The 14,518-nt window shown below is 39.1% G+C and overlaps 1 protein-coding gene and 1 long non-coding RNA gene across 2 annotated transcripts; one reads left to right on the forward strand and one right to left on the reverse strand.

The window, feature by feature from the left end:
- Nucleotides 1–1,567: 1,567 nt before the first annotated feature.
- Nucleotides 1,568–10,727, forward strand: LOC116920568. The gene is given in 15 exon segments (XM_032926709.2): nucleotides 1,568–1,712; nucleotides 1,982–2,106; nucleotides 4,563–4,659; nucleotides 4,729–4,932; nucleotides 5,008–5,234; nucleotides 5,303–5,503; nucleotides 5,610–5,720; nucleotides 5,819–6,118; nucleotides 6,201–6,504; nucleotides 6,813–7,035; nucleotides 7,102–8,089; nucleotides 8,091–8,543; nucleotides 8,645–8,902; nucleotides 8,904–8,930; nucleotides 9,015–10,727. Coding segments are annotated over 14 exon segments (4,956 nt in total). The 5' UTR covers nucleotides 1,568–1,712; nucleotides 1,982–2,073; the 3' UTR covers nucleotides 10,545–10,727.
- LOC123471487 lies at nucleotides 3,964–5,745 on the reverse strand. Its single transcript, XR_006646005.1, has 3 exons — nucleotides 5,607–5,745; nucleotides 4,258–5,473; nucleotides 3,964–4,143 (listed from the first exon to the last, which is right to left on the reverse strand). It is a non-coding gene; the product is annotated as an uncharacterized LOC123471487 (long non-coding RNA).
- Nucleotides 10,728–14,518: the final 3,791 nt, after the last annotated feature.

A 14,518-nucleotide genomic window follows, 5' to 3' on the forward strand; every position in this document is an offset into this window, starting at 1 on the left:
GCATGCGTGGTTTCGAAAACCTGTTCAATATGCTCGTGTTTTTTAGTACCGAGACCAGTCCAGATGTTGGAGTATTGTTAGCTTATTGGCTGCAGTTATTTCGTTATCATCTTTTATTTTATTTTATAGTGTAACGGTGATTTTCAAACATATTTGAGAAAGTTAATCAGACAACTATTACTTTGGTTGTATCACAATACATAACAGTTTCGAAAAACCCGGAAAAAACAATCATACACTGCTTTTCATTTTTACATTTCGAAAATAATACTTGATGACAGGAACTTTACCAGTCACGCTACTGTGCTCTGTTGAGGGGTCGGCAGACCAGATTGCAACTAATATTTGTTTCGATTGAAAAATGAAGTAAGAACCCTGGCCAAAATTCATTAGGATTTTGACGATTCACATAACAACAGATATCTTAAGGTCTAGAATACAGTTAAAAACAAAATGCCAAGGCAACTGATTTGAATCTCGTAAACGTCGCCAAGAATAATTTGGAGTTCTCTAAGCCACAAACTGTGTGAAGTGTGAACGTTAAGTCAAAATCCATCTTAAATCTAGGTGAATCTAAGCAAAAATTTTGCATTTCGTACACGTCACCAGGGAGTTGCCAACCAATCGCGAAATGCCCATAATATATACAAACCAATCGCAAAATTTAAAAATGATTTACATCTAAATCTAAATCATGAAAAAATGATTTAAAAATTTGTCATTTCGTTATCACTGATAACGAAATGTTGATTTACATTGATTTACATTGTAAATAATTTTTTCATGATTTTGAAGTTAAATCATTTTTAAATTTTGCGATTTTTGATTTGATTTATGGAAAATAAATCATTTATTAAAATCAAAATCACCGTTTTTGGGAAAAAATCTAAATTTTAATAGATTAAATCTTCATCATTCTTTCTAAAATATAACGATCATTGTGGGAATCGCGCCTGATACTTTTAGTTTTGTACTGATTTTGTAGGGAGGATGGGGCCAATTGAAACTCGGAGTCAATTGAAACAAAAATCTAGCTCTTGGCGTCTGAAGAAAAATTTTGAAAAATGGGTTAAAGAATAGATAATTTTCTACACAATTATATACTTTTTTGCTGAATTAAATCAGTACTTTAGTCGGGGGGACTAAAAATACACGAAGTATTTCATTTGAACCCATTCTACCTTACACAAATTTTGCCCTTGCTATCAATCAATTGCCCCCCCCCCAAAAAAAAATGCAAAAAATAATTACGAGTTTGTGGATGAAAATGACGAAGAGATTTCCCATTGCTTTGCTAACAAACATATGGTTATATTCAAGCAAAAAATGTTGAAGTGATTTTGACTTTGATTTCGAAATCGATTTAAATCGCGATTTAAATCATTTTTTTTCATAATTTTGATTTATGATTTAAATTGCGATTTAAATCAATTCTAGAAAATGATTTGATTTGATTTAAGATTTAGATTTTAGCAATTTTGGCGAAATGATTTGATTTAGGTTTAAATCTTTTTTTCATTTTTGACAACACTGGTTATCAGTTCCAGTCTCTAACTAAATGGAAAGCATTAGCTGTAGCCCTATTTACCACAAACATAAGGAAAGTGAGTCAGTTATTCAACAACGCTGTATTGAAAGGCTGCGGTTTCTAGCTAACCATTAAACAGACAATGACACTAAAGAATTTAAGTTCAACTTGGGTAGCAGTCTAGGTAAAGAACTATAACCCATATCAATTTTGTTTGAAATATATGATTGACAATAAGCAGTTGTCATGTGTGTATACAATGGTTTGGGTGACTCCGCCTTTGCTTCCTTGTCAGAAGCTAAGTCTTGCGATTGACTAAGAATAAAAGTAGATTCAGTTAAGAAACCTCTACCATTGTTGCTCTACTTCTTGAACTGTGCTGTTGAATCATGTTTAGTTCAGCGTTTTCTGTGTGTTGGATTTTTCAAACCTTCGTTTCATTTGCTGTAACAGATTGGATTTGTCCTAACGGCAACAAATTTTGTTTCCAGTGGATCGATGAGCGCCCTCGGTCGTGGAATGAAGCACAAGCTAGATGCGCTCAAATGGGCGCGCATCTTCCGGGAGCAGACCACTTGGTATGGAAAGTGAATATTACATCATTTATAAAATGACTTCATCACATTGAAGAGGGGAAAAAAAAGTTATTTACTTGCCAGTATTATGAGTTTTTGTCCTGGTTTCGTTTTCATTGCGGATTAACATTACTACCATACTCTCCAGAATAATCGGATAGGAAGACTAGTTCAACCATTTGTCTTATAAATTGGAAATCAACGATAACTATATTTTATTCTCTCTTGATTTGCAAGAGGTCCTGGGGGGCGGGTCTCCTTTGAGCGGTCTCTCTCCTTTGCGTTTTTTCTGTTAAATTTCTCCCTATTCATGTTGCTGGTAAGGAAATGGTATGTAACTCTGTGCACGGAAGATTTTGAATTTGAAAAATGTACAATCCCTCCTGCGGATTCCGGGCGCAGAAGGAATTTGTTTTGGAGCAGTTTTGATATAGGGGAGGGTATATGGATTTATATGTCGTTTTTATTTCGGTTTCTAGGCAATACTCAAAAACGACGTCTCAACTTGCAGACGAACAATGCAACAACGTTAAAAAGTAGCCCTTCCTAAAAAATTAAGTGCCGCTGAACCGGCACCTATTTATTTTTTTGGTCTCCAAGAGAAGCTTGGGGTCTTATTTCAGCAGTTTTGCTCTATTGCGGTTTTTCTGCTAGTTTCGTGTAATTTTGGTTGCCAATTGTGTTGCTGGAATGGGGATTGTAAGTTACTTTTAGCGGAAATAATTTTGATTTTAAACCATGAACAGTTTTTTCAGCGGATACCTATAGTGCCCGCGGAATTCGTTGTTTTGGGAAAATTCTCGATATGGGGAGGGTTAGCTCGATTTGTAAGGCGGTTTTGTTTCGGTTTCTGATCAAATCTCAAGGATGACGTCTCAAGTTGCATACGAGAACTGCTCTAACGTTAAAGGATAGGCCTTTCCTAAAAAAATAAGCGTCAAGAGGGACTTGCCGCTACACTAGCACCCGTTTATTTCTGACAGCTCAATTAAAATCGCTGCTGTCTTAGTTGTCAAGTAAAACATTGTTGCAGTTCTAACGTTTTGAAGCTGAAAATCACTTAGGTTCTTGCAAGTTCATTTGCGGAATGGACCCCTTCCAGATCTATTCTTTGGAAGACCTTGACTTTAACTCAAATTTTTGTTTTACCCAAAACCTTTAGTAGTTCAGTTTCCAAGAAATACCCTTTCCACATCTTTCACCCTTCTTAAAAACTTAGACGAAAACCTTGGGGCTAGTTAGAAGTTGGCCCCAGGGGGACAGACCAGGTGGTCTGTCCCTGTTTGCTCCATGTTCTTTGACTTCTTTCCCCGTATTTAGTGTGTCGATCTGTTTTTCGTGTTTTCGCCAGTACTGCCAGCCATGGACTACTTTATATTAAGGATTGGACTCAGTCCAATCTCGCCGTGTTAATGCCTGTCCGGTAGGCTTTTTTACAGCAAAATAATTAAAAAATACCATTATATTGAGTTTTTAAAGACGAATTCAGCTACATTGTAATTTTTAATGTAAACTTAGGGAAAAAAGATATTAACGTTTATTTTATCGGAGTAGGGGAAGAAAGTCGACTTGACTCATACGCCATCTACCCGCCAAACGGCCTAAGTTTTTACTTAGTGTTGTGAGTGTGTTTGAAGGCTGGAAGTGAAGTTAAATATTGTAAACAAAGTGACTTAGACATTCGCAATTCCGTGTTTTTTTAAATTATATGTTTCCATTGGTCATCATTGTATTGAGCCATAATTACAACTGAAGAAATGGTATTCCTTTTTTTTTTCATCTTTTTCTTTATTGTTTCGAGTCCTGCTTATTTCAGGGTAGGGCACGCAAATCGAAATCAGAAAAAAGGAAAAATTTAGAAACAGGTAGTTTTTATCTTTATTTAAGCCAAAAGTCGAAAATTATGCTAATGAGCTGATCATACACAAAACAAAGAAAAGCTGATTTCAAATCTTGCCGCTTGCCGACGCCAAGTAGCAGGAGCTTAGGCCGTTTGGCAGGTAGATGGCGAATGAGTCAAGTCGACTTTCTACCCGTTCTCTTGAAAGTAAAACGGAAATATCTTTTAAACAATTCAATTTAGGTATAGGAACATTTATTAACTCAGCAATCATTTTTTAATTCTTTGTCTTATATCGACGTAAAAAAAATTACATGGGAGACATAGGAATCATCGAAGTGTCCAGTCCTTAATATAAAGTAGTCCATGTGCCAGCACTATATTTTGTCTGCTTTATTCCGAACAGCAAGACTGCAAGAGGGCTGCAGAAGCAGCCGGGTGCCTAATAAACTTAAACTTAAACTTAAGACTGCAAGAGACTACCATAGTTTCTGGTGACTTTTCAACGGTGTATCTATGTCTGTGACTCTGTAGCATACAATTGCAGAGTATTGCCCACGATAATATCATTGGACGTTGTTCATTAAAATATTAAATCTGGTTATCAAACTTCCTTTAGGAAGCCTTTGGTCAATCATGGATCAAAGAAAATTCCTTCTGGACAAGCTTGTGTTTCAGCAATGGGCGCCTGCAATGGTTAGGCAGCCCCGACTCATGTAAACATAAAGGTTAATACATTTATTTTTAAACAAAATGATTAATCTATGTTTCCAATTGTGGCACAGACGAAGAAAGAAATATCCTGATTCTTGAAAAGTTTTTGCCTGACTTGATGGCACCTGACCTTATTAAGAACCAAATGTATTGTTACCATACTGGAGGTGATAGGATTGATCAGCTAAAAACTTCAGGCCTTTCTCTGAAAGACAGCCAGCAGACCTTAGGCTGTATGTGTGTTTCCAATTATCGTTCCACCCATGAATTAAGAGGTTAAATATTTTAACAACTCTGCTATGCTTGTTTCTTTAACCAAAATATCTTGTGCTTTACCCCATCCTGTATAGTTTTCACACCAAAAGGGCAAATATTATCTGTTTCGGCAATGACTGAAGGCGCCGACATTGACTGGGGACCTGTAGGACAGAATCGAAACGGATTCATCAATGTCTCCCCATCCAAAATTACCTCGCTTAAGTTGAAATGTGAGGTTAAGACAACTGATGACGCTCATACACCAGCTATTAAAATTAGATGGATTCGAAACGGAGGTTACGTAGGAAACTTCCCCCAGGTTCGAGCACACGTACACCTGCTGAGACAAACGAGAACTGAAGTTTTCTAGTTTCCATTTTCGTTTAGGAGGTTAGTTTTGCTTCTGAAGAGGATTTTATTCCGTGGATTGGTCTCGTCACATGCGAAGCGTTGTACGGCAATCAAGCAATTCGAAGTGATGGATTTCACCTAGTGGCGTGGAATACTGTAACAGTACGTCTGGTTTCTACATGTATCTCTTGCCGACTTCACAACATCCTAGAGACGGCAAAGATAATTTTGACACAGGTTAACCGAATACTTTATCATGTTTTGCTACTAATTTTGAACCACTGGTTGTTCACGTAGAAATTTTTTACATGACTTAGAGAAAAAAAAAATTTATTTTTACTAGTTTGTCGAGGTGGAGATCAGTTCCGGTAAGGGAAGAACACTGAAATTTCACGTTGAACCTCCGGTTATACAGCAAACCTATATCACGTTCATAATGCACATGCAAAATAAGGTACGTTCGCTTTAAAAATTTGTCGGGCGGTTGCCTAACAAAAACCAAATATAATATATTTTTTTTTCTTTAATTAAATGTTCCATGTCGAATCGTAGGAAATCAACAAGTTTGACTTTCAAATGGTTCAAAAGCTTGGCAAGCAATTTCAGTTGTCACGTTGGGCAAAGAGCCGTTCGCTTTATCTACCTAACGATAATTTTGAGTTACTTCTCGATACAATTAGTCCATGCAACATGGCCTTGCCAAACGATAGCAATAATGTCACATGGGTTGGCTATCTGGGACAAACAGTAACATCAGGCAATTTTATTGGTGGACCTGTCTGCATAGACAATCATGGAGATATCATAACAAGAAGTTGTGGTATGCCAGAAATATATCCATTTCAACATCAGGTATGCATAACACTTATTGAGATTTCTTTCTCTGAATGAACAAGATTGCTTCTAATCAAGATATTCTGGTCTGTTTATTTAGACATGTTCGACTATGAAAGCCAGACAAGAAGATCCACAATGTTTCTATGGGTACGAAGAAGTTGATGGAAAGTGTTACAAAATGACAGAGGTTACTAGTTTCGCCACAGCCGTCTCCCAATGTTGGGCTGGCTGGCCTATGCAGCCTGAAATATTGATGCCAGACAGCTTGTCCAATTGGGTTCAAACGTCACGCGAATGGATTTATCGAACGCAAAATTCAGCATCTTCATTAGTTTGGCTTCCTCTTCGTCGTCTCAATAAGGCGTCTTTTCTCCAAACACCTGTTTGGAGTTGGAACACAGGTAATCTGTTCTTCTTATTTAACAAAAAACGAAACGAAAAACGGAAATATTTCTGAATTTTTTATCCTGACGTTTTTTTTAAACTTAGCGGTACACAGTCTGAACTAGGAGCTTTAACGGTCTTCTTTTGATGTTATTTTCAGTGAGATGGTTTCATGAAAATTCCATCCTTTAATTTTTATAATGCAATAATTATAAAATTATAAAATTTATAATAAAATAATTACTACCACAACCCCCCGCTTAGACTTTTATTTTTTGCACCCAAATTGTCTGAAAATTTTAATAGTTTCATTGTCGCTTAACAGTCAGCAACCGGTGGATTTTCCAGACAAGTGACTGGAATACTACGGTAGAAACTTCGGAAGAGAGCGCGTTGTGTGCTGCGTACGATTTAGGAAAGAATCAGATAATCAGCACATCATGCCAAAATCACTTGCCGATGATCTGTGGTCGTCCACTGATGCCTAAATTACCACAGCAATTTAATTTGAACAGTCAGTTGGACCATGTGGGGGAATACTTTTGCGAGTATACGTATATCTTAAATATTTTGATGAAATTAAAATTTAACTGTTCAAAACCTTTATTTTACAGCCCTGGTTGGCTCACGCATTGGTTCGTACTAGACGCCGGAATTTGCTATAGACGCTACACGTTAAAAGTAGCCATCGATGTGGACGAAGCTCAAGAATTCTGCGTCCAACACGGAGGCCATCTTGCTACAGCTCCGACACATGCCACGCGAAAAGCTTTGGAAGAAGTCTACGCTTACTTTAGTAACAGAAGCGTTGTTGACTCCTGGATCGGATTATGGAATCGGAATGACCAGCCAGGAGCCTTCAGATGGTTGGACGAATCAGCTGACATTAACAGCTCGACTTACAATTGGCATCCTTACAGCGAGTTCGGAAATGGCTATGCATCTGCGTTTCACCTCGGAATGTGGTGGAACTGGCCACGCAACACCAAACTATGGGGTCTGGTCTGCCAGAAAACAATGTTCGATTGGCAAGACGGTCTAAGTTTGCTGATCGAGCCTCCCACCGACTCGGAACAGGAAGGCGAATATGCCGTTGTTTTTACATACAACCCCAAGCCCTCTCTTCGAGAAGGAGATGACAAGGATTCCTGGCCGAACGCTACAGAAACGAGGAAGCTGTCACACAGTTCATACTTGAAAAAATCTTTTTGGCAATCCGACTTTGACGTTGTCTGCTATTTAAGAAACTACGTCCGACGTTTCAGTTTTCGTCGTGGATTTCGTCGGCAATATCGAACTCTTGTTCCCGTGCCGACAACTATGGGATCAGGTCCGCTGACTTGCGAAGCCTGGCTAAACAGACCAGCATTTCGTTTCCAATCCAATACCATCGTTCACCGCCCAGCCCACTGGTACAATTACGTCATTGTTATCTCGCAACGGAATCAGCTGTTTTCCCTACTACAACATCGCCAGACAGCCATAAAAGAGAACCGAGAGTTACTTGCTGACGATCTGTTGCAACGGTTGAATTTAAATCGTTTCCGCTATTTCAGAGAAATAATGAATAATTTCTCAATTGTTACGATCACTGTTGAGCCTGAACCCGAGCAACACAACAGGCGCTGAGAACATTTTCAATTTTGTGGTGTCGTTCTTCGTCCCATCTGATGTCCCGCAATATGATTTGTTGGCTAATGCAAGAAGATGTCAGCCAGAATGGCATTTTGATGATCTGAAAATGGAAACGTTAGAGTATGAACGCATTTTGCACGTTCTCATGCAGTCCTGTTTGCCATTGATTTACAAAAATGATGAAAACTACCAATTTATCGAAGTTCGGAGCACTGTGGCCTGTCCTCCAATTCGTCCCCTTGAGACACTCGATCATCACGACCGCGAAGAAGCTCCTATTACAATTGATCGTCTGGCTTGGCCTAGGACGGACATCAACCGGATGACCAGGTCTATCTCTCCCTGTTTAATTGGAGGGCATATGGTTCATCGTACCTGTATGGGCAACTTTGAACGAGGTGCCATTTGGGGAACACCAAAGGTGAGCATCGATCCACAGTTTTTTTATTGCGTCTGTACCATTGATTACGTGTTTTATGCAATCATTGATTTATCATTCATTTATATTTTCTCGTTTTACAGATAAGGGAATCCACTGAAATAATGTATGAGGCAACCACCATATGCGAAACGCCGGATGTAACGAACGCTAAACTGTATCAACTTGAGCGGATGTCTCAGACGGCCCTTAACGGAGGCCTGTCAATGGATGCCATTTTGAAAGAATTATTAGCCGAATGGGAACAACCTTACCTGTCCGCAGCTAGCCTTGAATTATCCATTGATAGTCTAAGTCACATGATAAGCGCGTATCGGAAGCAAACTGTGCATGTTAATCGCCATTCTCGTGACTACACTCATGGAGAAGGTAAATATTTCATTACACTTTTCATGGTCGAATAATTTGAAATTAAAACTGACTTATAACTTTCCATTACATTGGTTGCATTAGATGGTACGACCGGGTAAAAGTCCTCTATCGGAACTACAATTTTTACCGGATGTGTTAAATGAACTGATCCAACTGTTTTCTTATCTACCTCTACTGGATCGCGAAGGACCACGAGTTCGGATCAATCTCGGTGATCAGGTTTCGATAGTGGCGGATAAAAGTGACCCCATGCTCATCTCGCAACCTTCAGCGCTGACGATTGATTTCAATAGTTTGACAGTCGTCGTACAAAAAGGTTCCGAGAATGCCGAATACAGCAACGCCATATTCACAATTGTAGCAGTTCTCCCGTTCGATCTCTTGGCAGTTAATCCACTGACTAAAGACAATGTCGTCAACTTGTATAAGATAGATGCAAGCGATCGGACCCGGAGTAGTCTTCTAGGACAATTCATCAGTGGCCAACCAATTGTGCACGTTAACCTGCAACCCATTTTAATGACTGTACCAATGCTATTTACGCTAGCCTTCAAAGAAGATAGGGACTGGGAATCAATACCGGCTAGTACACTATTTTGTGCACGTTGGGATTCACGCGCGATCGGTTTGCAAGGTGGTTGGCTGACGGGCGACTGCTGGTATCTAGGCATAAACGAATATAGAAGACATATCTGTCAGTGCCACTCGTCTGGCATCTACAGCTTGTTCCGCTCCGCTAGGGAGACCAGAACACTATGGTCGGCGTTGATCCACCGGTTACCGATAGTCATCAATATTGCGTTGATAACCCTTGTAGCTACATGTCTTGTTATTCGCTCGGCATGCATCTACCATAAAGCTGTGCGCGAAATGGATTTAGTGGAAATGGGCGCACGTCTCCAGCTGATTATGGCCTGGTTAATGATGTTATGTTGTCATCTTAGCCAATACTTTGTTCAAGCGCACATGGTCGGCTGCATTGTCTTGACGACACTCTTTCAGTTCTTCTTGACATCCGCATTTTTCTGGCAAGGTACGCTCCTTGTCATACGCCGTTGGCAGATTCATGAACATTGGATTCCCAATCAAAACGCATGCCTGGCAAAATTTTCATTTGCCGTCTGGGGACTATCCTCCATTACCATTCTGACGATTCCGATTTACAAATGGAAATATGCCGATGCTAAACCCATCAGATCAGAATGTTGGATTGAAGACCCTGTCGACTTCGGACTGACTGTTGCCATTATTTGTCTTGCTACCATGGTCAGTTTCATATTAAACATGAAGAATATCTGCGACCAAAAAGAGTTCGGAATTACTCCGGTGTGGAACGCTGGCGACATTTTGGCAGCCATCGCTATGCCATTGATGGCCTTGGCAGGATTGTTTGCCATTGTAGATAATACCTGGCTGCAGTCGTCTTCAACAGCGATCGTTTTCACTGTTGCGTCTTCGTTAACCGGGCTGTTGTGGCTGTGCACGTTTTGGACTTTGGTAGCCAGGCCTTTGGTGAAACATAAGTTTCAGCATTCAAACGCCAAGGTGGCAGGGGATTTGCAACTGAAAATCATCTACGGCTCCTCTATTGAATACCTCAACGACCGTTGATGACGTGTGTGCCCCGGCAAATTTTCAAATCTGATGTAATGCATACACAAAGACTAGTAACTGTGTTTACTTCCATTTTCGGTCACTTGTAGATTTATGTAGAGCTCGGCCAACCCGTTGCATGGGTCGGTGATCGACAAAAGTTTTGTGGGTTGTTTTGATTTTGGGGTTCCGGTTTTTAGCGCAATGTTTTTCTAGCACGATCAGGATCAGGCAAAAAAAAAAAAAAGTCACGAACCCCAATCACAAACATCGTTCGCTTGAGCGACTTTTACGAACGCACCTACTATTTTAAGAGAAGTTACGGCGGCACCGGTTTGATATCGATAAAAACATGGCTTCCAGCCCAAAGCTATCTTAAAACACCAAGGCACTCGTAAAACAAACCTCTAAATAGTAACCCGTTATAATTGTTACCCTTCAGAATTCTTTTTTTATGGCATTATTTCTTACTCAATTACGTTTCAGCAGTTTCTAAAACAGGAAAAAAAACATCAATTGTAGTTGAAGGGTTAGGTGTTTAACTACAAAAGACGGAATTTCTAACTATTTGATAGTAAGAGTTACCATATGACTAACATAACTTAACAAAAAAACAATTTCACTTCCGGTATAGTGTCTCATAGCGCTCGGCCCCGCGCCAATTGGGGAACTTTTTAGTCGATTCGGTGCGGGATGATCTTTATCGGTGCGGTGATTTCGGTGCTCGGTGCCTTCCCCGATTATTGATGAATAGTGATCTTAATTGGCAGTTGCCCTGCGGTCAAAAGAACAAAATGTGACCTTAGTCACGTGATTCTCGTTGGCCCATCAACAGAACGCAAGGTCACTGGTAAGACTAACCCCCTATGGCTGAAGCGCAGGCTGATCGGGGGCGAACCGCTAGATTTGTAATACAGTCAGTCTACAGTTGCAGTTAGGGCTCGGCTGTCAATCGGCTAGCCTTTTGACCGATCGGTTAGGTCGTTTTAGGTTTCAGTGTAGTTTTTTCGGGTTTCAGGGTGCATTTTTTTCTACTCATGGGCACATAGGTCGGCTTCCTGGCCTAAACCAGACCAAGGTGAAAACACAAACGACCGTTTTCCGAATACACCAATTTCTGACCCAATTGCCTGACTTTTACTTCGATTCTTACCCGGAAATTTGATTAAGGTTCAAGTTTTTGTAATACGTTGTAATTTATATTTTATTTTAAATTTGGTGCTTCTTATCCGTCATTTTTCAACATCGTGTCGGGTATATCGGTTTCACCGGGTATTTTGGGCCGAATCGAACCGCTTGAGAAATATCTACCCGGGTAGTACCAAATTGGCTGGTTTTTGGGTTTCAGTAATCAGGGCCGAGCCCTAGTGACAGACAGCTGAGAGCTGACACCTGACACTGACAGTCATAAGGAAGAGGGAAAAAGTCGTATAAAGCTATATGACATGGCAACGCTGGTTCTTGACAGTGAAACGTGGCGTCGTAGATTCGTGGGTGTGGGTGTGAAAAGCTCTAGTTTTCTCGGCATACCAAAGTAAGTAACTGGACTAAGTAATTGTAGTAAGCTATTAGAGATTCAGAACTGAATAAATGAGAGGGGAATGTGCTTCTGTGTCGTTTGGAACCAAAAAACAAACTAGTGGTATTTTAGTACTGTTTTTGCTTTTTAAGACCGTTTGGATTTTGGAGAGATTTGCAATAGCCAAAATGTGATAAAAAAATAATTTATACGGTTTTTGTTGGCATTATGACCTTATGTTGCAACATGGAACTTGATTACAGCGCATTGGATAATTTATTAGTTTTTTTCAGTTTCTCATTAAAAATTTTTTATTAAATATTTTATTTCAAATCATCTTCATGTTAGTTGGAGATATGTCCAACAGATGACTATGTTTGATTCGAAATGATGCAGTAAGACTTGGTACTAGAGCTGTTGATTCTACAGGAATCAAGAATCGGGAATCGATTCCTTTTGATTGAAGTAATCAAGAATCATGATCACACGTTTTGGTCTGATTCCGAAATGATTAATATTGAATAATTATTTTTTCAACGCATTTTTACAAAGTAATTTATTGTAGTGACACTGTAAATAAAAAGCAATAGTGCTCACACTTTTGTTGTAGCAGAGTAAGCAGACTGAACACAGACTGTAATTAAAGCATGGTTGAAGATAAGAAAAGGCATGGACCGGCATGGGTCTTAAAACAAAGATAGTTAATTTAATTTTAAAAGGAATCGGAATCAGGAATCGGGATTCCTTTTTGAAAAAAAGTCAAGAGTAATCGATTCCCAAATAAGACAGGAAATCAACAGCTCTACTTGGTACGGCATGTAAAATAAATGAATTTAACTAAAAGTATGATAAATCTTATTTAGATTTAATTCCTAAAAAAACTTTGCATCATTTTCATCTACAGGTACATATTATAAGATGAAAAACTAATTAAAAACTAAATAAGAAAAACATTTACTTATTTTTATGGTGATGACCAGTGCATTGGATTTGGCAAGAAAAATCAAATCAAATCCAAATTAAATCCGAGAAATTCGAGGATTTTGATTTGATTTTCGGAACCGAAAAATAGCCTTGATTTGATTTGAATTTGTCGCAAATTATCGTGATTTGATTTGAAAAATCAAATCAATTTTCAAATCCATATCAGCCCCGATTAGCTCTAATCGGGGCTCACGTCCTTCCCCGAAAATCCATTCGGGGCGGGTGGGGCATTCTTTTAAATTATTTTGAAAAATTTTTTGATTGGATTTGGATTTGAATGATATGGATTTGACAAAAATCAAATCATTTGGGATTGATTTTGATTTGATTTTGATTTGATTTGAAATTTTAGATTATTTTTACAAAATGATTTGATTTGGATTTCGAATTTGTTAAAATGATTTGGATTTGTCAAATACGACTAAAAGTACCAAATGCAATGCACTGGTGATGACCACAGAATTAACAATATTGACCGTGAGACAATCGGGGTAAGCATTTCGGGGCGACAAATATTTCAACCCGAACATAATTTGGGCTCCAGCCCCAATAGATCTTCTTAGAGTTCCGCCCCGCGTCCAATGGGTAGGTATTTGGGTGAATAGGTAAGTCTTCTTGGCAAAAAAATTGATCCGGTGGGTAACGGTTCTTGAGACTTCATGCCCACTACCTACCCGGGTTTTCTGTGGGTAACATAATTTCAAAACTGGTTCCATTACCCGGGTTTTCCCCTAGAATTTAGCCATGTGCTTTCAATTTCCGCCATTAGATGGTATTCACCGATCAGGAAAAATTTTTTTTTGCTACCCTCCCCCTTTTTTTTTAAAATTTGGCGCCTTCTAAGCTGCCAGTTTTCAAGATGGCGGTGGGTATAACCGGCTTACCCATCTAAACCGGCCCAGCCTACCCATCTTGGCAAATAGGCTACCCTGATTGCCCATAGGCGATGATCCGTGGGTTATCTGGGTTTTCGAGAATCGGGGCCGTGCCCTAGACCTTCGCCGCAATTCGAAACGAGCAATTTATCCATACGGCAACGCCAAAATCCTTATTTCTTGTTTTCCTTTCCCTGTGATAATTCCCCTTTCAAATTAAGGGGTGTTTTTAGTTTTAATTTAATGAATTTTGATCTTTGGTTTTGATCTGAGTGAGAAGAGAAGGAAATTATTCCTCGATTTATAAGTGACATTTTATTGTCTTTTATTTATTTGACCGAATGAAATTGGAAATAATTTGTTTCGATTTTAGTTGTTTGTCTAAAAAAGGGATCAGACCTGGGTTATCCGATAACCCAGCTTATTACCGGCAGATACTGGCGCGCGCTGAAAAAATAAAAACCCTTTTACGTGTGTTGCGCCCGTGCCTTCCGGTAGCAAACAAATCATTTGACCCTTTAAGCTAAAAATATTTACTCGGAAAAATAAAAATAAATTATACTAACATGTTACTTGTTCATCAAGGAATAGTTTCTCTCTCTTTTCAATAAAAT

Source organism: Daphnia magna, linkage group LG4 (assembly GCF_020631705.1).
Source record: "Daphnia magna isolate NIES linkage group LG4, ASM2063170v1.1, whole genome shotgun sequence".
NCBI lineage: Eukaryota > Metazoa > Arthropoda > Branchiopoda > Diplostraca > Daphniidae > Daphnia > Daphnia magna.